The following is a 27,574-nucleotide window of genomic DNA, read 5'->3' as shown; positions in this document are numbered from 1 at the left end:
AGGTTCTGTGATTTTTAGACATTTTTACTGTACGGATTCGGAGTAATGTGATGGTAAAATGTGTATTTGGGGCTATATGTCGCACATTTTGAAGTCCAATTAAATCATGAAATCAAATTGTTATCCAATCTTGTTACCATATCCTAGAAGAGCGCTTACTCTCGTACAGGGTCTGTGATTTTCAGACATTTTTACTGTACGGATTCAGAGTAATGTGATGGTAAAGTGTCTATTTGGGGTTATATGTCCCACTATTTGAAGTCCAATAAAATAAAATAAAAAAATTGTTATCCAATCCCACTACCATATCCTAGAAGAGCGCTTACTCTCGAACAGTTTCTGTGATTTTCAGACATTTTTACTGTAGGGATTTGGAGTAATGTGATGGTAAAATGTCTATTTGGGGCTATATGTCGCACTATTTAAAGTCCAATAAAATCACGAAATCAAATTGTTATCCAATCTCGTTACCATATCCTAGAAGAGTGCTTACTCTCGTACAGGTTCTGTGATTTTCAGACATTTTTACTGTAGGGATTTGGAGTAATGTGATGGTAAAGTGTCTATTTGGGGCTATATGTCGCACATTTTGAAGTCCAAAAAAATCACGAAATCAAATTGTTATCCAATCACTTTACCATATCCTAGAAGAGCGCTTACTCTCGTACAGGTTCTGTGATTTTCAGACATTTTTACTGTACGGATTCGGAGTAATGTGATGGTAAAGTGTCTATTTGGGCCTATATGTCGCACATTTTGATGTCCAATAAAATCACGAAATCAAATTGTTATCCAATCACACTACCATATCCTAGAAGAGCGCTTACTCTCATACAGGTTCTGTGATTTTCAGACATTTTTACTGTACGGATTCGGAGTAATGTGACGGTAAAATGTCTATTTGGGGCTATATGTAGCACTATTTGAAGTCCAATAAAATCACGAAATCAAATTGTTATCCAATCACACTACCATATCCTAGAAGAGCGCTTACTCTCGAACAGTTTCTGTGATTTTCAGACATTTTTACTGTAGGGATTTGGAGTAATGTGGTGGTAAAATGTCTATTTGGGGCTATATGTCGCACATTTTGAAGTCCAATAAAATCACGAAATCAAATTGTTATCCAATCTCGCTACCATATCCTAGAAGAGCGCTTACTCTCGTACAGGTTCTGTGATTTTTAGACATTTTTACTGTACGGATTCGGAGTAATGTGATGGTAAAATGTGTATTTGGGGCTATATGTCGCACATTTTGAAGTCCAATAAAATCATGAAATCAAATTGTTATCCAATCTTGTTACCATATCCTAGAAGAGCGCTTACTCTCGTACAGGTTCTGTGATTTTCAGACATTTTTACTGTACGGATTCGGAGTAATGTGATGGTAAAGTGTCTATTTGGGGTTATATGTCCCACTATTTGAAGTCCAATAAAATAAAAAAAAAAAATTGTTATCCAATCCCACTACCATATCCTAGAAGAGCGCTTACTCTCGAACAGTTTCTGTGATTTTAAGACATTTTTACTGTAGGGATTTGGAGTAATGTGATGGTAAAATGTCTATTTGGGGCTATATGTCGCACATTTTGAAGTCCAATAAAATCACGAAATCAAATTGTTATCCAATCACACTACCATATCCTAGAAGAGTGCTTACTCTCGTACAGGGTCTGTGATTTTCAGACATTTTTACTGTACGGATTCGGAGTAATGTGATGGTAAATTGTTTATTTGGGTCTATATGTCCCACTATTTGAAGTCCAATAAAATCACAAAATCAAATTGTTATCCAATCACACTACCATATCCTAGAAGAGCGCTTACTCTCGTACAGTTTCTGTGATTTTCAGACATTTTTACTGTAGGGATTTGGAGTAATGTGATGGTTAAGTGTGTATTTGGGGCTATATGTCCAACTATTTGAAGTCCAATAAAATCACGAAATCAAATTGTTATCCAATCTTGTTACCATATCCTAGAAGAGCGCTTACTCTCGTACAGGAAACAAACGTAAAAACAAGAAATGGCTTGAGACAGCCGTACCCGAGTGATAACCAGCGCTGCCCAACACAGTATTCAGGAGTAGAGTGCAAATAAAAAAGTAAAAGTTTATTGCATGCTGCACATATTACGCGTTTCAAGAGTACTAGGCTCTCTTCATCAGATTAAGTGCACTTAATCTGATGAAGAGAGCCTAGTACTCTTGAAACGCGTAATATGTGCAGCATGCAATAAACTTTTACTTTTTTATTTGCACTCTACTCCTGAATACTGTGTTGGGCAGCGCTGGTTATCACTCGGGTACGGCTGTCTCAAGCCATTTCTTGTTTTTACGTTTGTTTCTTGTATCATACGGGCCCCCTTTTTTCTGGGAGTATCCCGTTCATGTACCCTCAACTAGCTTCAGCAGCCTAACATCACATCAGAAGGATTTCCGCCTGGACCCACGTCAGGATCTACCTTCCATCTACCTACCCTACTTCAGGGTGATATGCAATAAGCCAAAGGGGCAACAAGGTGAGCCTTGCTACTTTCCCTTTCTCATTACCAACAACCTTTGCGGTATCACACGAGGCGCCGTCCTCTGCCTGTTTTTTCTACCTTTTGTTCTACTCTCGTACAGGTTCTGTGATTTTCAGACCTTTTTACTGTAGGGATTTGGAGTAATGTGATGGTAAAATGTCTATTTAGGTCTATATGTCGCACACTTTGAAGTCCAATAAAATCACGAAATCAAATTGTTAACCAATCACTTTACCATATCCTAGAAGAGCGCTTAGGCTAGGTTCACACTGCGTTTTCAGCATCCGTTTAACGCATCCGTTTTTTGCAAAAAACGCATGAAAAACGGATTGCAAAAAACGGATTCATTTGTGTGCATCCGTTTTTTCCATTGACTTCCATTATAAAAAAAAAACGGATCCGTTTTTTTTGACGGACCAAAACGGACAAAAAAACGTTGCTGACCCTATTTTTCTGGACGTTAAAAAAAACGGATCCGTTAAACGGATGCTGAAAACGCAGTGTGAACCTAGCCTAACTCTTGTACAGTTTCTGTGATTTTCAGACATTTTTACTGTAGGGATTTGGAGTAATGTGATGGTAAAGTGTCTATTTGGGGCTATACACCTCATAGTTTGAAGTCCAATAAAATTACGAAATCAAATAGTTCTCCATGTTGTTCTTGTTGTTGGACGCTCTTGGTAGACTACTTCCAATCCCAGGAGGGACCAGTTTCATGGCTGATGGAGGATAACCATTAAGAGACTTTTTTCAAGACTGTTCTTCTATTCTAGTTTAATAAGTCTATGTTCCTTTTAAGTTTAGGTTAGGGACTCGCAAGAGAATAAGGACCCTTGATGTGGCTTGCGAGCTTACGATATTTCTTGCCTATTTTTTTCTTCTAGTTTTCAACGGTAAAAGATATCTACTAATACCTCATTGAAGATTGGAAATCGAGCCATCAAGGAGCCCCACTAGACTAAAGCTGCTTTCACATGCTGCAGATTTTAGGCAGATTTTCTGCAGCAGATTGTCTGTTGCCAAACCAAAGTCAACCTGAAGTTTCAAATCTGCTGTAGAAAATCTGCATCAAATCCGCAGTGTGTGAAAGCACCCTTACTATTCTGCAAGTCTTCCCCAGGGCATTATAGGGCCATGCAGCTGCCACTGACTGACAGCTACTTACCGCCCTAGCGGTCTTGTCTCTGCCACCTAATAAAGAGTGCTGAGGGGCCTGTGTGAGCTGCTGGTGCCTGCTGATGCCCGTCCCCCGTGCCGACTTCTATGCTTTTATAGAAGAAGTCTGGCTAAAACATTTTTGTATTGTTATTGTATTGTCACCCAAAAGTTATACAAATCCCCAATATACACCTATTACGGGAAATGCTTAGAAAGCGCTTTTTTCTCTGCACTTACTACTGCATCAGGGCTTCACTTCCTAAATAACAAGGTGAGGTCACTTCCTGGATAACAAGGTGATGTCCCTTCCTGGGTAACATGGTGATGTCACTTCCTGGATAATATGGTGATGTCACTTCCTGGGTAACATGGTGATGTCACTTCCTGGATAATATGGTGATGTCACTTCCTGGATAACATGGTTATGTAACTTCCTGGATAACATGATGATGTCACGACCCGACTTCCAGAGCTGTGCGGGCTGTGGCTGCCGGAGAGGATGATGGCAGGGGGACACTGAGGGATACAGGGCACCGGAGGAACACTGAGCATCCCCCTGCCAATATCCTCTCCGGCAGCCACAGCCCTCACAGCTCTGGGAGTCGGGTCGTGACATCACCATATTATCCAGGAAGTGACATCACCATGTTACCCAGGAAGGGACATCACCTTGTTATCCAGGAAGTGACGTCACCTTGTTATTCAGGAAGTGAAGCCCTGATGCAGAGAAAAACACTTTCTAAGCATTTCCCGTAATAGGTGTATATTAGGGATTTGTATAACTTTTGGGTGACAATACAATAACAATACAAAAATGTTTTAGCCAGACTTCTTCTATAAAAGCTTAGAAGTCGGCACGGGGGACGGGCATCAGCAAGCGCCAGCAGCTCACATAGGCCCCTCAGCACTCTTTATTAGGTGGCAGAGACGAGACCGCTAGGGCGGTAAGTAGCTGTCAGTCAGTGGCAGCTGCATGGCCTTATGCAAGAACAAGATGGAGAACTATTTGATTTCGTAATTTTATTGGACTTCAAATTATCAGTTGTATAGCCCCAAATAGACACTTTACCATCACATTACTCCAAATCCCTACAGTAAAAATGTCTGAAAATCACAGAACCTGTACGAGAGTAAGCGCTCTTCTAGGATATGGTAGTGTGATTGGATAACAATTTGAGTTCATGATTTTATTGGACTTCAAATAGTTGGACATATAGCCCCAAATACACACTTTACCATCACATTACTCCAAATCCCTACAGTAAAAATGTCTGAAAATCACAGAACCTGTACAAGAGTAAGCGCTCTTCTAGGATATGGTAGTGTGATTGGATAACAATTTGATTTCGTGATTTTATTGGACTTCAAATAGTGCGACATATAGCCCTAAATAGACATTTTACCATCACATTACTCCAAATCCCTACAGTAAAAATGTCTGAAAATCACAGAACCTGTAACAGAGTAAGCACTCTTCTAGGATATGGTAGTGTGATTGGATAACAATTTGATTTCGTGATTTTATTGGACTTCAAATAATGCTACATATAGCCCCAAATAGACACTTTACCATCACATTACTCCGAATCCGTACAGTAAAAATGTCTGAAAATCACAGAACCTGTACGAGAGTAAGCGCTCTTCCAGGATATGGTAACGAGATTGGATAACAATTTGATTTCGTGGTTTTATTGGACGTCAAATAGGCCCAAATAGACATTTTACCATCACATTAATCCAAATCCCTACAGTAAAAATGATTTTTCTATATCTATGACAAATAAGAGAAATAAATTAAAATGAGTCTGGTTTTCAGGTGTTAAAAATTACATGTAGTTAGAAAAAAATAAAATATTCCTGGAGCTGAAGGGGTTAACAGTATATGAATTAAACTGTGGTGGATGTGTAGGGGTTAAAAGTGGATGAATTGAAGTGTTGTGGATCTAAAGGGGTTAACAGTGGATGAATTAGATTGTAGTGGATGTGAAGGGGTTAACAGTGGGGGAATTGAACAGTTATGGATCTGAAGGGGTTAACAGTGGGTGAATGGACCTGAAGAGTTGACATTCTTTAGTAAGTCTCACATGTAGGTGTCACCCTATGATCTTCCTGGCACATTCTGAAGCCTGGAACTAACTAGTTCTGGCTATTACCGTAAAACATGGTATATAGGAGCACTGTAATTCCTAGTGCTGATAGTGTGACTCCATTTCAGTGAAGTGCTGATAGCGTGACTGCAGTTCCTGATCGGCTAATTTCCTCAATGTAAGTCTATGAGGCTACAATGTTGGAATTAGCAAGTGGCCAGGGAGTAGAGATGATCAAACTTTGGGAATTTACAAGTTCGAATTCGAACCTTCTTGAACCTTCGTCATTAGATTCCTGATGCCTTTCCGTTCTGATTGAACTTGAAAATTCCCGATGTTCGATCATCTTTTCCGGGGAGTGGGTAGCAAGGCAGCTGTGCTCTTTCCCCAGCTATATCTCCTGATTGCAGGGGGGCTTTATGAGGTTGAAACATTGCATTTGCTGTACCCGTAGATAACAAAGCATGTAATCTAATTACATACAGATGCTATCGGACTATTCTCTACATGCCTGATGGCATGTCAAAAGTTATTTTTAATGACTATTAAATCATTTTTTGTTTTTAATAGGAGCTGTTGACATCATATTTTTTGTATCCTGATTAAACATCCTGCTTTTTTCATCCATAAAAAGGCAATTTTTTACAGGAAGCAACTGGATCTTTATAAGATCAACTCTCCATTTTAATTGATTAATTTGTATCCATTTCTATCTATTTTAAATAGATCCTTTGTTTAAATTTTGCTGTTTTTTATTATTAATTCAAGTCAGGCTACATTCACACTAGGTTTCTGTCTTTCAATCGAGCTCTGCGCTGGCAAGCTGTTAAATTAGGAAGCCAATATGGAGCCCGACATGCCTATTTTCCATTTCCATTTTTAAACTGACTTTTTTTAAAGTTTGCTTTATTTATTAGGTCAATTAGAGGGTTTATTAAGAAAAAACAGATGCCAAACAGGATGATAATCCTACAGCATCCTGATGCCATCCAGTGCACCCTCTTTACAGGAGCTATAGATACAAGCATACCCATGGGCTCCTGTGAACTACTCTACAGAAAAGGAAGCTAGGCTGCTCCTCTCTTTAAATTAACTCGCTAAGCCTAGAATCTTCCTACACTTCCTCACTTAAAAGGCTGAGAGGGCATGGAACTAAGCAAGGGACCTCCCATTTTCCAGGGTTTTCCTTGTATTAGCCTATAAGCTAGTGTATGTGAATAGCTCACTTGTTTTTGGTTTAAATATAATGTATTCACTATGTGACAGCAGCATTCACAAGTATCAGAGCATTAAAGGGATTCTCCAGGATGAGAAAAAAAGCATAGCTGCTTTCTCTCAAAAGCAGCACTACATCTGTCTACAGGTGGTACACGGTACTACAACTCAGAGCTGCAATACACAAATGGAGGACAAGAGTGGCACTGTTTGTGGAAGAAAACCAATATGTTTTTCTAATCCTAAAAAACCCCTTTAACAAAATACGAACAACGCAAACATTAGGTACATTACATAGAAGTGCAGACACTGGCAAAGTGCAAAACAGAAGTGCATAGCATATGGCCTTTACAGTCAACAAAAGATGGATAACACCAATAACATGCAGGGGAACACTGCAACTCCAGTGAGAAATAAGTTGATGCTGTCATTGGAATGAATAGAGAGAGAGTTCCCAGATAACCAGCAACGTCAGTCACATGGTTTAGGGTAGGACCAGAACAGAGCCAATACCCAGTGAATAAAAATACCAGTAAGTCAGTTTCATGCAGTGCAATGTACATATAGAGGGAGGCTAATGGGCTACAGAAGAACACTTCTGCTAGCGGTGCTTACTTGGAAAGTGTACCAGTCATTACTTTGTATGTCTTAGTCTTAGTCACATGGGGAAGTTATTGGGTAGAAGTCATACATTCACCTTTTTATACATGCAGTTATCACCATTTGTCATTGCTGGCAGCTTCTACGCCAGCTATTGCTATGTTTGTGCTGCAATGTTGTGTGCAACAGGATGTAATGTCACCATAGTATTGCTGAACACTGTGTTACCCTCATATATGTGGCCACAATATTGCACAATCCAAATTTATTACAGGATCACCTGATGCAAACCTGATACTGTTGGATCTATTCTTCTTTTTGTGTCACCAGTCCTATTGAGTTATTTGTAATGGGACCCAGGGTATTGGTGTCAATTTGCTAGTCTGACTCCTACCACTGTAGCTAGGTAGAATGTTACATATAAGTAGTCTCTTCGTAAACTACTAAAGGCCCTATTACACAAATCAATAGTTTTCCCAATCAGGTCAAATTGTCAGATTATTGCGTCATGTAGTAAAGACAACGATCAGCTCAAGAAACAATCAACGGTTAATCATTGTCCTAAACCTGCTGAAGAATCATCTATGTGTAATAGCGATGTGTGGCCAATGGCTGATGACTGTGTAAAAGAACCCCAAAAACTTGTATATATCTTCTGCCCTCTGTCTGCAGCCGTCGCTGGAACTTCAGAGCCAGTTGGCCTCTGAAGTGACAAGCCGCTCAGCCACTCACTGGCTGAGACAAGGGGAACTATCACTTTAGAGACCAGCTCTGAGGTTTTAGTGGTGGCTGCAGACAGCAAACAGAAGCTAGGAGAACACCGGGGAGTGTGAACAGGTATGTATACAGTTTATGATTTTATATTTAAGACAAGGGCTGCACAGACATCAATAGTGATGTCCGTGAAGGCCTTGCTGCATGATTATTGAGCCGTGTAATAGGCTCAGTAAGTGAGCCCCCATCTAGAAGATCGGTGCTTGTTTACACTAGGCATCGGGCCGTGTATTACAGCCCTTAAATGTAGCTTCCTGTTTCTATATAAATATGGCGGTCTTTGACTGTCCCCTCTAAAACCTGGAGTGGTGCTGTCTCTGGAAGTAAAGGGCCATGTTTTTCTAATGCTGGATAACCCCTTTAAAAAAAAAATCTGTTTATTGCTTTGCCCAAAACACTCCCACTTTTGTTTTTTTTTGGACAAAAACAAAGGGTTGATGGGGTTTTTGGAAATTCTGTGTTGCACACCTTTAGTAAACATGGACACAAACCCAGAATTTTTCTGATGGGACAACATTAGTTAATAAGCCCCATAATAGCAAATTCTGACTTCAATGGGGATTTTGCTGACATACCCTTATCCAGAGGTTTTAGATGTTAGGCATGCTTCCTATAGGCCAAGGGCTGTACAACAGTATATAAGGTGTAATATTATGCAATGTAATATCTCACAACTTCAAGGCAATTTGGAAACATTGCCATAAGAGAACCAGAGGATTAGTTTGGTGAGTATAGTGGTTTTATATTACATTTCTATCTGCACTTGCATCTGCAGGTAATATGCTGCAAAATTTTCAACTCTAGAACTTGTTCCCTTTTTGCAGAAATTGACACGTGTTGATTTAAAAATCTGCATGGAAAATCCACACCTTTTTGTCCTATGTGAACAGACAAGGAATACAGGGAAAACACATGCAGTGTTTAACACAGGCTTTATACAGAATACTCAAGTCGGTACTGAAATTGTTTATTAATAGAAAAACAATAAAAGTAAACAAAATAATACAACCCCCCCATCATTAAATATGATGGTCCCACATGTTTGACTCAGTGCTAAAACAAAATTCAAGTGTTTCATGTTGTTATACAGTATATAACTTTGACATTACTATTTTCAATCTGTACGACATACAGTGAAGATGCTTGTAAACAGTGGTTTTACAGGGAATGTAGCTAATATTTAGCTAAAATAGTGACAAATGTTAGAAAAATAAAACAATATATAAAAAAACACTACCTATTTCTTCATTTATTTCATTATTAATCATTCTTTTATCTAGACCAATACTTTATGCACGGGAATGGAGTCTCTAATAATGTTTGTATAACATCACATTCTCATGTCAGAACCTGATGGTTATATAGAGATGCTACATAGGTGCTGTGTATTGCTTATGTAACCCACCACAGACTACTTTTGAAGCTATTTGCTTCTCCTGTGATGACCAATGGTTGACAGATTCTGCTCCATTTTCCTTTTAGCTTTTTTGTTTTTCAGAGCAGCAGTGCCAAATATACAATACTGTGCCCCAGCTGCTGCAGAACAGAAAAACACTGCTGCCTTGACCTGGTGTAAGGATAGGGTTTCATGCCCATCAGTTAGGGGTGCTTCCTGTCTACCATTTCCTATCTCCTCAAAAAGAGGTTCTGCAGCAGTTGAAGGACCGTGAGGAATTCATGGTGCATTTGCATTGCACTTTTAGAAATCTTGTAATGTGCTTTAATTGATTAATAGATTGCTGACAATATTACTGATAATAGTCACTGTGTACAATATGTATGGTATATACCCTTATTGTACTGTGCCCTGAACTACATGCTGTTATACTTATCTATGACACAATCTGTTGACCTTTGATGCACTTCAGTCACAAACTGAAGACACATCTAGTTTTTCTTTCTAGTTATTTATGCATGACTGAAACAACAAGAAAAATGTTGTGTCCTGTATTTTGGATCTGCTCCTATGCGACATAATGTGACCTCCTGAATGATGTCACCGGTTTGTTGTAACTGAGACACCACCACAGAACTTCTTCTTTAGCAGAAGCCAATGACAACACACTGTAATTTCCTAACACTGTGCATTGACGGAGCCAGGACGTCAATGATCTTGCAATGTTAGGGTGATAATACCCTACTGTATGGCTCACAGTTAATAGATTCCTTGTAATTTGTGCTACATATAATGTAAACAACCTCCAATATTGTGTATTGGATGTAATGGCTGCATTAATAGACATGTAACCTTGTGCGCACAGTCTGTTACTATGACCCGTCAAGTGACAACCGGACCGATAGCATGCCATAACAAAGAAGTAATCTCTACTCCAGAGAAGTTATACAACCAGCACGTTGGGAATCACTCAGTGCATGATGCTGATAGATTGTTGGCTTGAGCTTCTGTCCCGCAGTTTGCTATAGAGACTTGAGATTTCCCCCGAAGCAAGGCTGCATCTGTCATGTACTCATTTCTTCTCATCTCTGTGTCAACAGATAGAAACAATTAGCTGAAACTATAAAAAGGCTCAAGGTAAAATGACCTCTATTTTCACAATATATAACAGGTAGTTATGTTTTATGTTTTTCTTACTGTCTAGTATATCTAGTGTAGTACACTATTACATCTATAATTCTTATTTGGAATTTATGAAGCTGGCACAAATCAGTTAATAAATCCCCCAATGCGTTTATATAACACTGATGTTACCCTTCGTACCTCTAATGGTTCTCTCCCACCTGATCCCACCTCTCCATCAGGCATGGAGAGATGACGGTCCCTTACCAGTGTTCTGTTATCATCCAATGATTTGTATTGCTTCCTGCATCTTTTTAAAATGTATTTTATACTTCTTTGCACAAATTAGTAAAGTATTATTACAACAGTATAATCAGTTGCTTATCTGTCCAGCATTTATATATCTATATAGATTTCAGGTATGTGCTTATAGATGGTGAATTATCAGAACAAGGTCTATTGTAGGTGGTTTATTCAGTAATTTGGTCTGCAGCACTGTGGGTTCAGAGACTAGCCTTTGTTCTCAAAAGCAATAGTGAGTCTTGGGCCACTATATTCCCACCATATGCCCGGTCACTGGTTGTCCTGTTTTTGGTAGGTAATATAAACTACATACTGTTTTGGCAATGCTCTTTCTTCCAGCATAAACAGTATGGACCTTGTAAGTCACTTAGATCCCTATGCCTGTCAATCTCCCCTGCTCTCAACACAACAACTTCAAGAACTGACTGTTCGCTTGCTGGCTATAATTTTTTCACAGGCACCATTATTACAAGATTATAAATGTAATTGGCTTCACCTTCACCTGTCATTTTAATTGTATGGTTGATTGGTGAATGGGAACATTGTCCCACATTTACTTACCAGGAAGGTTGAGATATCTGCAGCATGAGTTGCATTGATGTTTTGTGCAGAAGTTTTTAATGGCATCATCTCCTAGGTTGGCTGGCCCAAATATCATATCTTGTGACCTGATCAAAAGGAAGAAATATAAAGAGAATAATGGAAGGAAAACATGATCTTTATTAATACAATGCAGTCAAGCATGTCATAATATAAGATTGGATCTAGTACTGCACCAATCTACAACTTCAATGCCCCAGTGGTAACATAAGAGGCACATAATACAACTACAATTCATATTTGGTCTTAATGCATTGTGCCTAATAAATTCATCCATAGGTCATTAATCCATAGAGGTTTCAATAGATGTAAATGACGCTAACAGATATTTACAGTCTGCTGCCTAGCACACTGCCTTCTGCCGAATCCTCACTAGATGCTGTTACCCAATCACTGTGTATGTGATGGATATTTTCCTAAAGTGCATTAAGTGGTTTGTGAAAACTTCTTCATCCACAAATACAAAGGGGCTTAAAACACAGGGGACATTTATAGCCTGGCGCATGCTGATTTTTCAGGCACCAAGGGGCCTGATGCACAAAAATTTTATGCGCACATGCTTGTTGCTAGAATACATTTTTGTGCAACCTAATCCTCTGCCCCACTCACGCCCGAGGGGCAGGGATGCGGCGTAACAGGTAGTCCAGACAAATTTAAAATTTTTCCATTGAAAAAATGTAAGAGAAACCTGTGTACACAGAATTTATGTAGATGCCCAATATTTTTTGAAGGGGTTGGCCACTTTATAGTAAAATTGTTTAGTGTACAGTATTAGTTGGTGTACTCACTGTATAAACTGACAGCAGCTCCCTGTGTACCTCATAGAGCTAATATGCTCCTCCATGTTCCCCATCTTATGGACAGACTCACCACAGAGCAGGGCAGCACAGCCTGGAGGAGGGGAGTCTGATATTAGCTCTATGAGGTACACAGGGAGCTGCTGTCAGTATATACAGGGAGTACACTTACTAATACTTTAGACTGAACTATTTTACTATAAAGTGGCCAACCCCTTTAAGTGTACTGCACAGTAGTTATATAAATTTTACAAAATCCAAGTCTGTGGGAAAGCACAGAAGTCCCCCATATTCCATCCAGCAGACCCCCGTACATACGTATTGAATAACGGTCAAAATGACACTCTTTTCGATTAATTTAAAGCATGTGCTGGGAATATCCCAGCATTCAAGTTAAACTAATTTGGCTGGACATTGCTTGTCTGAATCCAGCCTTACCTGATGGGAAGATCACCAATGTAAGAAATGTTCTTTGGCCAAGGGGAGAGTTATCTTTAACCCATATTGCACAATCTCTACATATTAACGTCCCCCCAGGAATCTATGACTGTGCTGTGAGGTAGTCGGACAGGTAATACAAGATTTGTTCTGGATTTTTAGCATTTCTGTTACAGCATGTTATGTTCTTGTAGAATGTAAGCAGACATCTCTCTTATATAACCATATCTCACCTGTGTTCCCCTGCATTAATAACAGATGGATCTGTCAGATTTTCACCAACACCTTAAAGAAACATGAATATGATAAGCACAGGATACATCATAGAAGAACTTTCTTTACACAGGTCCCTTGCGTGACATACTGTACGTCAATTGCCTTTACTCTTCAAAAGTACTGAAGTACTCTGTACTCTAGTGCTCAGAAAGGTCACATACTTGCTGAGAACCACAGATTTAACTAAATGTCAAGGGATTATAGATAGCTGCAATAGATATCTCAATATATACACATGCCATGCTATTTTTTGTCAGTTTGGCATACAACTTTATGGCAGTCCTCTTATGTATGAATATAAATGGACAGATAATACGGCCATGTGCATTACCCTAAAAGCTACTGACATACAGTGATAAGTGCATTATACCTTAAGTGCATAAAGGCACACACTAATGTATTCTGGCTCTGTGTCACAAGGATATACAGCCATTATGTAGCCCAAACATAACAGAAAAACATACAGTGGTAAACTCCATTTAATGCCACATATTAGACTGAGATTTTCCTAGAGGCATTGGGAGGAATTTATCAAGACCAGTGTACAAGTACCATCCCCCACGCTGGAGTTACTAACCCTTAGGGTAGCTTCACACACACACCGTATCGCAGTTAATTTTCTGCTGTGGATATGCAGCGGATACGCAGCAGATTTGGGCTATGTTCACACTACGTATCAGTCCGGCCGTACCTCATACGCAGCCATACATGTGCGGCTGAAAGTACGGCCGTGGGAAAAATAGACATGTGGCCGGATTGCAAACATGCGGGCGGACCGCGAACATACGCCCGCAGTACAGTTATGCTTCCCTAGCTTGTTTCGAAGCGATCTGAGGCAAGTCATTTACTTGGAAATCTTCGCCCAGCCCAATAAAATACACAGAACCTTTTGGATCTAAAAATCACGTTCAATTTGGCTGAAATAAGTACTTTGTAGGGGACCACATGGAAATCCACGGCCGTGAGTTGGAACATTTCCGTCCTCAAACAATGGTCTTCTTCATTTTTCACGGCGCCGTATACGATCCGGCCGTAAGCTCATACGTAGTGTGCATTGTGCGGCCGTATATCGTATACTTTCAAACGAACACATCAACCTCAAAACTACATGCGTATATTCGCGGTTCACACTACGGACGGAAAGATACATAGTGTGAACATAGCCTCGATGTAAATAACTGAACAAAGCATCAAATCTGCACCATCAAATCTGCTGCAGATCTGCTGCGCATCAGTCCATCAGTCGTGTGTGTTAGCACCCTTAGGGTAGCTTCGCACACACCGTATCGCAGTTAATTTTCTGCTGTGGATATGCAGCGGATACGCAGCAGATTTGATGTAAATAACTGAACAAAGCATCAAATCTGCACCATCAAATCTGCTGCAGATCTGCTGCGCATCAGTCGTGTGTGTTAACACCCTGAGGGTACAAACACACACACTATACGCAGCAGATCTGCAGCAGATTTGATGGTGCAGATTTGATGCTGTGTTCAGTTATTTAGATCTAATTTGCTGCATATCTGCTGCGTATCGCAACAGAAAATATGATGCGATACGGTGTGTGTTTGTACCCTTAGGGTAGCTTCACACACACCGTATCGCAGTGAATTTTCTGCTGCGATACGCAGCAGATATACAGCAGATCTGATGTAAATAACTGAACACAGCATCAAATCTGCACCATCGAATCTGCTGCAAATCTGCTGCTGATCTGCTGTGCATCGGTCATGTGTGTTAGCACCCTTTAAGTAAAAATGGCAAATCTGAGGCAGAGGCAGAAATCTACACCTGCTCTGGAAGTGGCGTAGATTTTTGCCATGATGTTTGCTAGCAGGCGTAAATCATGATACAGGTGTGGGAAGAAGAAGTGGAATATAAGGTCCACATACAGCCTGGTGGGGAGATAGCTACAACCACACTACACTATTATTGTCTAAGCAGAGGCTGTGGGTGAGAAGAACTTCTTGCTGGAGTTCACAAATGAATGACTTACAGAAACAGCACAACATTTTAGGGATGTTACAAGCCAGAAGGGAGAGACATCTGTGAATGGGGGGGGGGGGGGTTTGAGGGGGTATATACATCACATAGATAAGCCAGGGCAATAAAAAGGACTTGTTGTAAATTAAAGGTTATTTGGAAGTCCAAGAACAAAACAGAAACTACAAACTAGAATGAACTTACATAGACATACCATAAAAAGAAGTCTCAACACCCCTGTAGGCCAACATTTCTCAGGACTGGACCATAGAATAACAGATTTAAGGGTTATGGTCCTCAAAGGTCACTTCCAGAGTGACAGAGAGAGGAAAGTGTGGGAATTCAAATTGATAAAAACATTCCAATCATTAACACATGGATTAAACCTGGCACCTGGATTTATGACCCACTACATGGACACACTCCACAGATAAGACTGAACTGACCAACAATCTTGGACTTCCAAATAACCTTTAATTTACAACAAGTCCTTTTTATTGCCCTGGCTTATCTATGTGATGTATATACCCCCTCAAACCCCCCCCCCCCCCCCCCCCATTCACAGATGTCTCTCCCTTCTGGCTTGTAACATCCCTAAAATGTTGTGCTGTTTCTGTAAGTCATTCATTTGTGAACTTGTCTGACGAAGGGATCTTGTGAATCCCGAAAGCTCACAGCTCTAAAAGTTTTTTTTTTTTTTTGTTGGCCAATAAAGGTATCACTCCTAAAATACTTTGATTTCAAGTATTTACCACGATATGGATTTTTCTGGCTAACACGGTACCATACTATACATTTTTGCTGGAGTTGGTAAGATTGCACATCTTTACTTCTAGCACCACTATTATAATTGAATTGGATATGGCGTATTTTACAGTTATTTTGTCACTTTTTTGCCATGATTTTTATGCATTTTTAGTTGGCATCTTTATTTATTCAGACAATTTAAAGCAAAGCAGGAGCATACCTTGCAAGTCCAGGACCAGGAATTCCCCTCTGGTGTATTCATAAGTCCAGTGGCTGAAGGCCAGCATAGTCTTCTCCAGCTTATTCGATGGCACAATCTCACTACCTGTGTTGTTATTGTATTTTCTAAACCTTCCTGCCATGTATTCTTCCACTGTAAACCACTCATTGACCGAGTGACAGTACAAGAGAAAAACTTCCAGAAATCTGGCAACAAACAAACCACACAACAACGTTAATCGTCTGGCTAATTCCACAGCATGGCATTGTTAGAATGTGCTTACAAGCGAGAGATATGCAGGGATCCACACTGCACAAACAGCCTCCATTACATTCATGGAGCTCATTTGTAGTGGTAACAGTTCCTTACCTTGGAGAGTACGCAATCTTTTTGGGTTTCATTTGATTGAAGGCATAAAGAAGTTTTTGAGCAGCTCTCTGTTGCTGGATTTCCTAAAATATCAGATTGAGATGGGTTTTTACTTATTTCCTTAATGACAAACAAAGTTTGCATCACTCTCCATAGACTCCTATAGAGATTGCCAGATGTGCTCAATGGTTAAAAGACCAATGAATTGTAAAATACTCACTCTGAGACCTAGCTGGAGCACTGTTTCTGATTTGTAAACCCCTGACCATGTATTCACCACCTCGGGAAGGAAGGACTTGATGATGTAGAGATGTCCAGCCTTCAGGATATCACTCTGAGACCATGTGCATGCCACTTTCACAGCTCTTCTCAATCCTCCTCCCATCTCTTCTTTACTAAGAAATTCTATTGTAGCATAGAAGCCATTGTGTGACCAGGAGGACATGCTGTTATTTAGGATGCTGGGCGAACTCTCTTCCAGACGATACACAGTGACTAGTTCTCCTGTAATAGGTCATATATACCAAATATTCATCATAAAAGTGCATAGAGAAGAGCTATAATAGCAGATGCAGATTGTGAACATCAGGGCATTTGGTGCTGGCCAGCATCACAATGTTTTCTGCATAACTCAGGTAGGTAAGTACACAAGGTCGGTCCTGATACTAGCCAAACTCTGGACACTGAGTGCAGTAGTACATACAATGTCCTTATGCTGGCCAGCAGCAAAACGTATTTCAAAAGAGGAAGAGAAAGTTTAAGTTCAACAAAACAGTGAATGCAAAATGACAGCCCTAGAATAACATGTTGACTGAGAAGCAGATACAACCACTATTTTATTACTGTCCAGCAGAGGAACCTAAATGGGTACTCGAGAAAAAAAAGTTTTGTATCAAAAGATTTTGGAAAATTATACAGTTTCTAGCTATCATTCCAGTACTTATCAGCTGCTGTATGCCCTGCAGGAAGTGGTGTATACTTTTCAGTCTGCTCTCAGCTGCCACCTCTATCAATGTTAGGAAATGTCCAGAGCAGAAAAGGCTTTCTATAGGGATATTTTTACATCATGGACAGTAGCGGCAGCAGAGAGCACCGTGTCCCAGTGGAAAGAATACACCACTTCCTGCAGGACATACAGCAGCTGATCATTTTTTTTTTTTAAATAGAAGTAATTTACAAATCTGTATAACTTTCTGCCACCAATTGATTAAAAAACATTTTTTCTCTAGAGTACCCCTTTAATCATAACCTCCACAAACAGACCCATAGTATTGTACTGTTCTGCTGAGTATCTCACATACAGCACCCATTTTATTACCATCCTACAGAGGATCTCATTAAGAATCCTGATATTAGTACACAAGATTTCTCATGTATGTTAGTTACATGGTTGTACATGTTTGTGCATTTTTGATGTTTCTTTGTTTTAATAAAAAACTGACTGAACCATAAAGTTGTAGTTGAGATGTTCTGCACAGTATATTTATCTAAATTTGTAGGTGCTCACTCACATATGTATGTATGTACGTATGTACGTATGTGCCAATATGGAAGAAGGAGCTTATTCCTCTGTCAGGTATAGTAGAATTGTCTGCTTACCTACTGGAGGAAGAGGGGTAAAAGGAATACTCTGGGAAAGCCGATACAAGTTGTTTCTTTCAATGGCTGCAGAAGACATATGTGTTACGATTAATATGAAATAAAAGTAAATCTATTAAATATAATACTAAATAACAGAATGCCTACCAGAATAATAGAAAGAAGTATCCATTGATGTTTTGAAATTACTTCCAAACTCTGGGAAAAACAGAAATGGTTTTAATTATTTTCAATATCAATATTTTCAACATTATTACATATTTTGGCTATGTTCACACACTATTTTTTAAAATTATAATTACCGCCGTAAAAAGATAATGAGCATTATTTATGTCTGTTATAGAAAAAAAATACATTGTGTGAACATAGCCTTTTCTGTTTTTTTTACATACAATTTTGCACTGTTTGAATTATGCAAAAAATTGCCTTTTTTATAAAAACGGACGTCCATAGTTACGAAAAAAAAATAGAGTTTTTTCACTTTCAAAAATGGTGTGTGTGAACATAGCCATAAAATATAAAAGTATTGAACAATCTCTATTTACCAGTGCATCTACTCTCCACCTCCGTATCTAACCATGAATATATTTCTACAGATTATAAATCAATCTGTAGCTTGTAGAACTCTATGGGAGATAAATAATCTCCAGGCAGAAACGCCATAATTAAAGGCCCAGCATCCCACACTGCCCGAAAAATAGGCTAAAAGGCCTTGAAATGTGTTCAATGAAATATAATATTAATTTTATCAGGCCTGTCATCAAGAACAGTGCTTATTTTTTGGTAGGAAAACAACTGTTCTTACTGATAAAAGAGAGCATCCTATAGAGGAATGTATCTTATAGTATCCTATAGAAGAGAATATCTTAGGGTCAATTCACACCGAGTAAAACCGGCGGAATTCTGCGGTGGAGCTCTCTGCCTTGGAATTCCGCCAGCCTTAGTGTCCCACAGTGTCTGTATGGGAAGGCACACGTGCCTCTGCTTCCTCCCCTCTCCTCTCAAAGAATTGACATTTCAAGGAGGAAGCGTAGGCACACACGCTCTCCAATGCAGACACTGCGGGACACTGAGGCTGGCGGAATTCCACGGCAGAGAGCTCCGCCGTGGAATTCCTCAGAGTGTGAACTGGCCCTTATAGTAGACAGTATTTTGTCTTGCCTCATGTACATGATATTTTTCGAGTTGTCAGCAACTTCCACCAGGGAAGTTTGATGTACAAGAGAGCAGATTCTACCCATCCAAGGGACATCTCCAATGACCCCTTTTATTTGACCTCTAGTTTTAGTATAAAACCATGAGCACTCTACATTTCCCTAGGTTCTCCAAAATGGAATCATAGTCAGACAACTCATTGGGATTTATTACTGGAATAATTTCTTACTTGTAAAACCTTCTTTCAGAATTGGCCTAAAATAAAAAATACAGAAAGTAAGTAACAATAGCAACCAATAAATGAGACACAATGGGGACATTTACTAATCAAAAGGAACCAGAATTATGGTCGATTAACCGACCTTTAATTTGTCTATAAAGGAGTTGTGGGTTAGTGAGTAAAATGCTGCCCATTTACCATGCACCTTTTACTGGCACAAAATGTTGGTGTGATATAAGCCGACCAAGAGGTAGGGTGAGAAAGGGAAAGTGTCTAATATATCTAAGAAAAATCACACGATGTGCACCAATGTAGGAAACATGGTGTAGTTTCTGCCTGCCATGTCCAGTTTTATTCTCCCTACATTTAGGGCAGTATTAATAAATATGCCCTAATAAAGTATTTCATATAAATGAGCCGCTCACAGATGATTCCTAATAACTTCATAATAACTAAAATGTCAAAACTTCTATTACTTGTTTCATCATTGCAGCACCAGCGATTTTACCCCTTGAAAAGCAAGTGACAGCCGGTTATGCTCCATATTGTATTTCATAGCTACATTAAAATATTGTCTGTGCCAATTTTATTAATTATTCTCCAATATTGAGAGATCATAGAACAATGGTAAACTTACAACTTGTGGCTGGAAGCGTACCGGCTGCTATACTGCCCCTGTTTAAAAAAAGAAAGAAACAAAACCCCACATAAATATGACTGTAAAGGGGTTATATCCAGGCATATCATGATGTTGTACCGTATAATGGATGTTACAAACCTTTAGTAATGCTGCTGTAGAGTCTGTTTGGTACAGGTCTTCACATGACATTGATCTACCATCCAAATCCACTACATAAGAGATAATAAGAAGGAAGTGAAATATGCTATATTGTAACTTTTTTCTGAAACAATGGCCTAGATTTATCAATCTGCCTGGAACCAATCACAGCTCAGCTTTCATTCACCAGAGCTCGGTAACATATGAACAATTTTGGTTTCATGCAGATTAATAAATCTAGACTAACATTCCTATATCTTCAACTATTAAAGGGTTGTCTGGTGGGAGAAAATTAAAAATGTGGCAAGCAGAATTTTTTTATTTTTTTTTAAAGCATCACCTCATTAACCCTCCCCCCCCCCCCAATTCTGCCATTCCAACAGTGTTGTTTTATATTTTACACTATACAGGCAGGGACAATTATAGCTTTTCTGCCACCTCAGGTGAGAATTGAAATGGTGCCACCCAGTGGTCTCTTGGTGCCAAAATACATAACTATATACCAGTAATGAGTATATTTCATACATAACTACTGGTACATAACTATATACCATCAATAAATACATAAGTATATACCAGTAGTGAGTATATTTCATACATAACTACTAGTACATAACTATATACCATTAATACATATATCACATACAGTACATACATACATATAAAGCAGCTGTAAATAAATATCTCACACATAACTATAAACCAGCAGAGTATGTATAACAATACCATTAGTAAATATATTAGACAGTTGAGTATATACCGGCAATATATATCACAAATAACTGTATGCCAGCAGTATATATACTACGCATAAAATAGGGCTAGTACTACCTCAAAGTTGGCATACATTTAAAGTACAGCGCTGAATGTAAGTTTCAGAATAAAATAAAATTAACAAGATGCTTGCATGATATCATTCATTCATTTCAGTGGAGAATGACTGTTCATGCTTGGTCGGCTCTCCATCAAGGACAGGACCATCTTTGTGTTCACTCTGTTCACAATATCTAATTTGGTTGCAATGAAGCTTTTCTGTGGAATGTCTACACAAAGCATGCACCCATCTAATTATATGGAGTATAGGTTACATACCCTGACTCCTGGAGGTCCGTAAAGAAGGTTGTGTTTCCTTTAATTCTGTGTATGAGTGCGATCTTCTGAGATTGTGCTCATCCGTGTGGCATGACTGCAATTTAGAAACATGAAAAGTGATATTAGTGAGATTCTCTTAAGATTGCCTTGGAGAAGGACATACTAGTAGATTGTGCACAGTATTACGATTGTCATTTAGAATCTTAATGTAAATTTAGCAATAGGAAGTATATGGAATTTTCATTGACACAATTTGGCTCATGTTCATTTCTTTTCCTTGTCATTTTGTATGTTTATTGTTTTTGTCTAGTATATATCATTGGAGAAGAATATTTTGCTGATCCCTGTACCAAGCTACTCAGAAGTAAGTCAGTTATTTTTTGAAATGGAATAAAAATATGATGTTCCCCCATATAAAAGACTGAAATTCACTCTCGCTACTCTGGTTATTAGGGGCAGCTACCAATTAGGCAATATGATGTCTGGGGTCATCTGAGGACACATCTACTTCCATTGCTCCCAATGATCTTGTCAAATCCTTATCAGACAATTAACAGATTACTAGGTCAGTGTCATCACCTTATGTTACTTCATTATTAGTTCTTCATAAGTTTGACAAATATGCCTATTGTAAAAGTAACAATTACCTCTATCTCCGAATATGTCTCCTTTTCAGCTGGAGCCTTGATTCCTACAAATAAAAAGAAACATTGATATTATCATGACTAGTAATATACCAATATCATCTTTAAAGGGGTTATCCAGGCTTGATGGGAATTTAAAGAGGTACGCCAGCGAAAATCTTTTTCTTTCAAAACTGGTTTCAGAAAGTTATATAGAGTTGTAATTTACTTCTATTTAAAAATTTCAAGTCTTCCCATAATTATTAGCTGCTGTATGTCCTGCAGGAAATGGTGTTTTTCAGCCTGACACAGTGCTCTCTGCTGCCACCTCTGTCCGACACAGGAACTGTCCCGAGCAGTAGAGGTTTTCTATGGGGATTTGCTGTTGCTCTGGAAAGTTCCTGTCTCGGACAGAGATGGCAGCAGAGAGCACTGTGTCAGACTGGAAAGAATACACCACTTCCTGCAGGACATACAGCAGCTGATAAGTACTAGAAGGCTTGAGATTTTTAATAGTAAATTACAAATCTGTATAATTTTCTGACAGAAGTTGATTTGAAAGAAAATGATTTTCGCTGGACAACCCCTTTAAAGGAGTTCTGGACTTTAGGCAAATCATGCTGAAATTATTAGCAGTGGGAACTATCTCTTACTTTAGCCAGAGCCAAGACATTGGGGATCTCCCTTTCAAGGGCAACATAAAACATGGGAAACTTTGGCTTTTTCTGCCAAGTATTTCCTCTACTCGGGTCAATGAGAAAAACACCATAAGGCTAGATTCACACATACTGTATGGCAGCGGATTTTTTCGTAGTGAAATCAGCTGTGATACTGATTTTTTATTAATATCCATGGCACGCCATTCCAGCAGCAGATTTAAATTGTAAAGATTAACTACTTAGCTCCAAGCACTATGTTTACCTGTCCGCATTCTACTGGCACGCTCCCAGGTGCTTCTCTGGTTCCCTGCATACTGATGGCCCACTCACTGGCTGCGGCGGGACAGTGCAGTGATTGGCCGTCAGTGTGCAGGGACCAAGAGAGGCCTGCGGGAGCTCGCCGGTGGAATGTGGACTTTCAAACATGGTGCTGGGAGTAGAAGTTTTACAAGTTAATTTTTACAAGTCTATAGCACGATATTCTTGTTGCAGAGTTTAAAGTGACTCTGTACCCACAATACCCCCCCAAACCGCTTGTACCGTCAGAAAGCTGTTTTTAATCCAAGATCTGTCCTGGGGTCCGTTCGGAAGGTAATGCAGTTATTGTACTAAAAAGCAGCTTTTAAACTTGCAGCCGTGGCCTAGATTGTGTATGCATTAGACTGGCACCACCTCTCCGTCCCTACTCCCTGCCCTCCTCATCATTAGGAATGCTCCAGGCAGATTGCCTCCTATTCCCCACCTGTGTCAGCTCGGCACATGGGCTGGATTGTTAAGACACCTGTGCAATGTTCAGACAGGAGAAAATGTTCTAGGGGCATTCCTAATGATGAAGAGGGTGGGGAGGAGGGACAGAGGGGTGGTGCAAAGTTAGGGCATAGATAATCTAGGCTACGGCCGTTGGACTCGGGGCTGCAAGTTTAAAAGTTGTTTTTAGGACAATAACTGCATCACCTGCCGAATGGAGCCCAGGACAGATCTTGGATTAAAAGCAGCTATCTGAAGGTACAAGTGGTTTGGGGGGATCAGATTTTGGGTACAGAGTTTCTTTAAATCTGCTGTGTAAAAGGAAAGCCATATATTTTAATATAATTTAGTATTGCAGCGGATTTTACTGAAGGAAACTTGCAGCGCGAAATCCGCTGCGATACGCTACGTGTGAGTCTAGCCTAAGGCAATGTTCATACAGCTTTTTTGTTAGGCAATAAAAAATATTCATTGTTTACGGCTGTCATTATAAAATAATGTCCTTTATTTTAAAAGCAACGGGGCGTTATTTAGCCTAAAAATATGTTGTGAACACCAGGGATAAATTATGCTGCAGTTAGAAAGTAAGAAAATTAAACATGTTCTTGAAATGTTGGGAACTTGATATTTTAACATCCTGCTTAGTACAGATATCTTCTGGTCATTGTGGTGTACTAATACAGCACCTAAAGTGGCACAAATCTCAGGAGACTAAAAAATAGCAAAAAGACGAAGAAGAATTTATACTATAGTTATATTATTACAATACAATGATGAATGGTTTTCAGATACTATAGGCTAGAGAATAACCAGGTCTAAGTGTGGCGCCAATTTTCTGCCATCTTTCATACACACAGCACTGGCATCCCAACAGGGCAGGAAGGAAATCACAGTACTATTACCTGAGTGTTTACAGTGTTTCCATAGCTTGTGAAATACTCCAGTAAATTTATGATTGTTATTATTATTGGCACTATCTTCATCTTTATTAACTATAGGGTCATTGCTTTCGCCATTCAGTGACCCTTCCGATGATCCCTGTTTAGCTGCCATAGCTTGTATTTCAGATGTGTCATGTGGACCCTCATCTCCAGTGTTATCTTCATACACAGCTTTATTGTCATCATCGGTAAACGCACAATTGACGAACCCTTTCCCTTTGACTGTCTTTCCAGGCAAGGCTGAACTGACTGAATCCTGACATTTCGGTATGACTTGTACCACCCTCTTTTTAGACTGACCAGTCTGCTTAGTCTCCGGTGAGGATATGTGCGTTGATGTCTCATGTGTTACATGGGGCCTGCTTTTTAGAGATTTGTGTTTGTCATAATCTGTGTTATTATCATAGACCACTCCATGCTGAAATTCCGGATGATGATCAGATGAATGAAACAAAGTATTGTGCATAGCAGAAAAATACGACCCAATGGTCCTTTGTAGTGAACTTGAAGTTTTATTATACTTTTCTACACCCGGCTGTGAAAAAGAATGACCCCAAATTTGACTGCTTTTACTCTTCTTCCATGTGGTTGACTGTCCAAGTCCATCATCAGTGGTTTGCTTGGAAAGGCTCAGATCACAGGACAGCAGACTTTGGCTTCTTTTGAATTCCATGGCTTTGTGTGCAGTGAGGGTTTTCATGGAATCTAATGTAAGCCCTGAGAGATCCTGTAGATGTCCAATGTGATCATCCAAATGGTGAAGTAGATTTTTTATGGAGTCGACATGATCTCTGACATCCTGCATGTCATCAAACATATCTTCCACTCTAGAAAATAACATAACAACATATATTAGATGTCTGCGGGCAAAGATGGACATCTATGGAGACATAAACTTAATAAATGAAAACTGTTTATTGAGAAGAGAGCATCTTGGGAACTGCCATGCATTGTTAGGCTGTCCATATGAAAAGAAGGGGTACTCCAGAGAAAATGTGGTGTTATTGTTTTTATTTAACTGGTGTCAGAAAGTTATACAGATTTGTAAATGAGTTTCATTTAAAGATCTCAAGCCTTGCAGTACTTATAAGCTGCTGTATGCCCTGCAGGAAGTGATGTATTCTCTCCATTCTGCTGCCATCTTTGTTCATAACAGGAACTGTCCAGAGCAGGAGCAAATCCCCATAGCAAACTTTCTCCTGCTTTGGACAGTTCCTGTCACAGACAAAGGTGGCAGCAGAGAGAACCTTATCAGACTGGAAAGAACACACCACTTCCTGTAAAGCATACAGCCGCAGATAATTACTAGAAGACTTGAGATTTTTGAAAAAAGGAAGTTACAATACAAATCTGTAGAACTTTCTGACACCAGTTGATTTGAATTAATTTTCTATGGAATTACCCATTTACATTCATAAACTATCTTTGTACAGGTTGGTCCACAAGACTAGGGATGTGCGAATTTACAGTAGTAGTGAAGTGCTTTTCTAGGCTTGGCCGTCGGCTTGTAAGACGGCTGCCTTTGAACACTGTGCCGCGCTGCATGCTGGGAAAAGTTGGATCCAATTCTGGGAAACTGAGAGAAGTTTCCCAGGACTGGATCCACATTTTCCAGGCACCCGAAGCGGAGCGGCACAGAGTTCAAAGGCAGCCAACTGACAGGCCGACAGCCACATTAGCAAAGTGCTTCACTACTACTGTAAATTCATTCGTCCCTACACAAGACCTAACTTTGATGAGATATCAGCTTATACTGTAGCTATATGCCAAAAGTATCCCGAACATCATTTCCAATAAAAATTACCTTGTCGATGTTACCCGAATTCTTTCTTCAATCATTGAGTCATTATCATCTTTCTTGTCTTTTAGATAGATCTGTAAACATTTTTCTTCAAATTCATGCAGCTTCTTTTTATCTTCCTCAGTCAGAAAGAGTTCTGCGGGCAGATATTGGGAGTTTTAAAAAGGATAGCAATAATAAGAAAGCGAATGAAGCCGTAAAAAAAAGCTGTGTATTTCACTTACGTGGACCCTGAGATTTTAGTATTCTTTTACATCCACACAGCCAGTTTATGGCAGCAGCCAAATGGCTGAGAACAATGAAAGGTGGAGGAAGCACAGGCTTGTTGTGATATAACATGATGAAATAATAACGCTGAAACTTCCACAGATGATCAGACATTATTTTACACTCCAAGTATATATTACTGCAAGAAACATAAAAGCACACATTAATAACAAAATAGCAATTATTCAAAGAATTCTGTGAAAAAGAAATAAGTCTCATCAGCCATTCTATGGTTCTTTCTGCAAATGTACCGTAGCCTATTTCCATCCACAAGGAAAGAGGCGAAGTAACGTTATAATATAAACAAGGAAAGGTTTTAATAAAGATGTGAATAGTGTCAACCATACTTAAAATGAGCATGCATTTAAAGGGAATGTGTCATCAAAAATGTTTAAATAAAGGTTTTTTTTTATGTTAAACATATATTTTAAGGATGTGTTCACACATACAGGTTCCGCAGCAGATTTGATGCTGCAGGTGTCAATGTAACTAAATGACTGAACTCAGCATTAAATCTGCTGCTGAACTGCTGCAGATTCTAGAGAAAATTTTTTTTTAAATCAATTGGTGTCAGAAAGTTATACAGATTTGTAAAATACTTTTATGTAAGAAACTTAAGGCTTCCAGCACTTATCATCTGCTGTATGTCCTGCAGCAAGATGTGTATTCTTTTGAGCCTGGCACAATGCTCTCTGCTGCCACCTCTGTACATTGATAAACTGAACTGTCTAGAACAGAAGAGGTTTTCTATGGGGATTTCCTATTGCTATGGACAGAGGTGACAGCTAAGAGCACTGTGTCAGATTGGAACGAATACAGCACTTCCTGCAGGACATACAGCAGCTGATAAATACTAGACTTTTTTGACTTGAGTTTCTTAAAGGGGTTATCCAGTGCTACAAAAACATGGCCACTTTTCCCACTACTGTTGTCTCCAGTTCAGGTGCGGTTTGCAATTAAGCTCCATTTACTTCAATGGAACTGAGTTTCAAAACCCTACCCAAACTGGAGACAACAGTAGGGGGAAAGTGGCCATGTTTTTGTAGCGCTGGATAACCCCTTTAAAAAGAAGTTATTTA

The 27,574-nt window shown here is 39.3% G+C and overlaps 1 protein-coding gene and 1 long non-coding RNA gene across 3 annotated transcripts in view; one reads left to right on the top strand and one right to left on the bottom strand.

Moving 5' to 3' along the window:
• Positions 1-9,378: 9,378 nt before the first annotated feature.
• Positions 9,379-27,574, bottom strand: part of LOC138801024 (transient receptor potential cation channel subfamily M member 7-like) — a 56,041-nt gene continuing 37,845 nt past the window's right edge. For both annotated transcript variants that reach the window (XM_069983423.1, XM_069983429.1), the window contains 16 exons: positions 26,453-26,634; positions 26,232-26,364; positions 24,389-25,254; positions 22,105-22,148; positions 21,458-21,551; positions 20,366-20,436; positions 20,225-20,262; positions 19,597-19,622; positions 18,360-18,410; positions 18,213-18,278; positions 16,834-17,117; positions 16,614-16,696; positions 16,245-16,450; positions 13,252-13,303; positions 11,745-11,851; positions 9,379-10,846 (listed from right to left, as the gene is read on the bottom strand). In XM_069983423.1, the coding sequence (XP_069839524.1) occupies positions 10,725-10,846; positions 11,745-11,851; positions 13,252-13,303; positions 16,245-16,450; positions 16,614-16,696; positions 16,834-17,117; positions 18,213-18,278; positions 18,360-18,410; positions 19,597-19,622; positions 20,225-20,262; positions 20,366-20,436; positions 21,458-21,551; positions 22,105-22,148; positions 24,389-25,254; positions 26,232-26,364; positions 26,453-26,634 (2,425 nt within the window). In that variant the 3' untranslated portion in view covers positions 9,379-10,724. The remainder of the gene's footprint in view (positions 10,847-11,744; positions 11,852-13,251; positions 13,304-16,244; positions 16,451-16,613; positions 16,697-16,833; positions 17,118-18,212; positions 18,279-18,359; positions 18,411-19,596; positions 19,623-20,224; positions 20,263-20,365; positions 20,437-21,457; positions 21,552-22,104; positions 22,149-24,388; positions 25,255-26,231; positions 26,365-26,452; positions 26,635-27,574) is intronic.
• LOC138801040 (uncharacterized) lies at positions 21,766-25,211 on the top strand. Its single transcript, XR_011364554.1, has 3 exons — positions 21,766-21,821; positions 21,911-22,022; positions 24,662-25,211. It is a non-coding gene; the product is annotated as an uncharacterized lncRNA (long non-coding RNA).

This window comes from Dendropsophus ebraccatus, chromosome 1 (genome assembly GCF_027789765.1).
Source record: "Dendropsophus ebraccatus isolate aDenEbr1 chromosome 1, aDenEbr1.pat, whole genome shotgun sequence".
Classification (NCBI taxonomy): Eukaryota; Metazoa; Chordata; class Amphibia; order Anura; family Hylidae; genus Dendropsophus; species Dendropsophus ebraccatus.
This window is presented reverse-complemented; position numbering and strand designations above follow the sequence as displayed.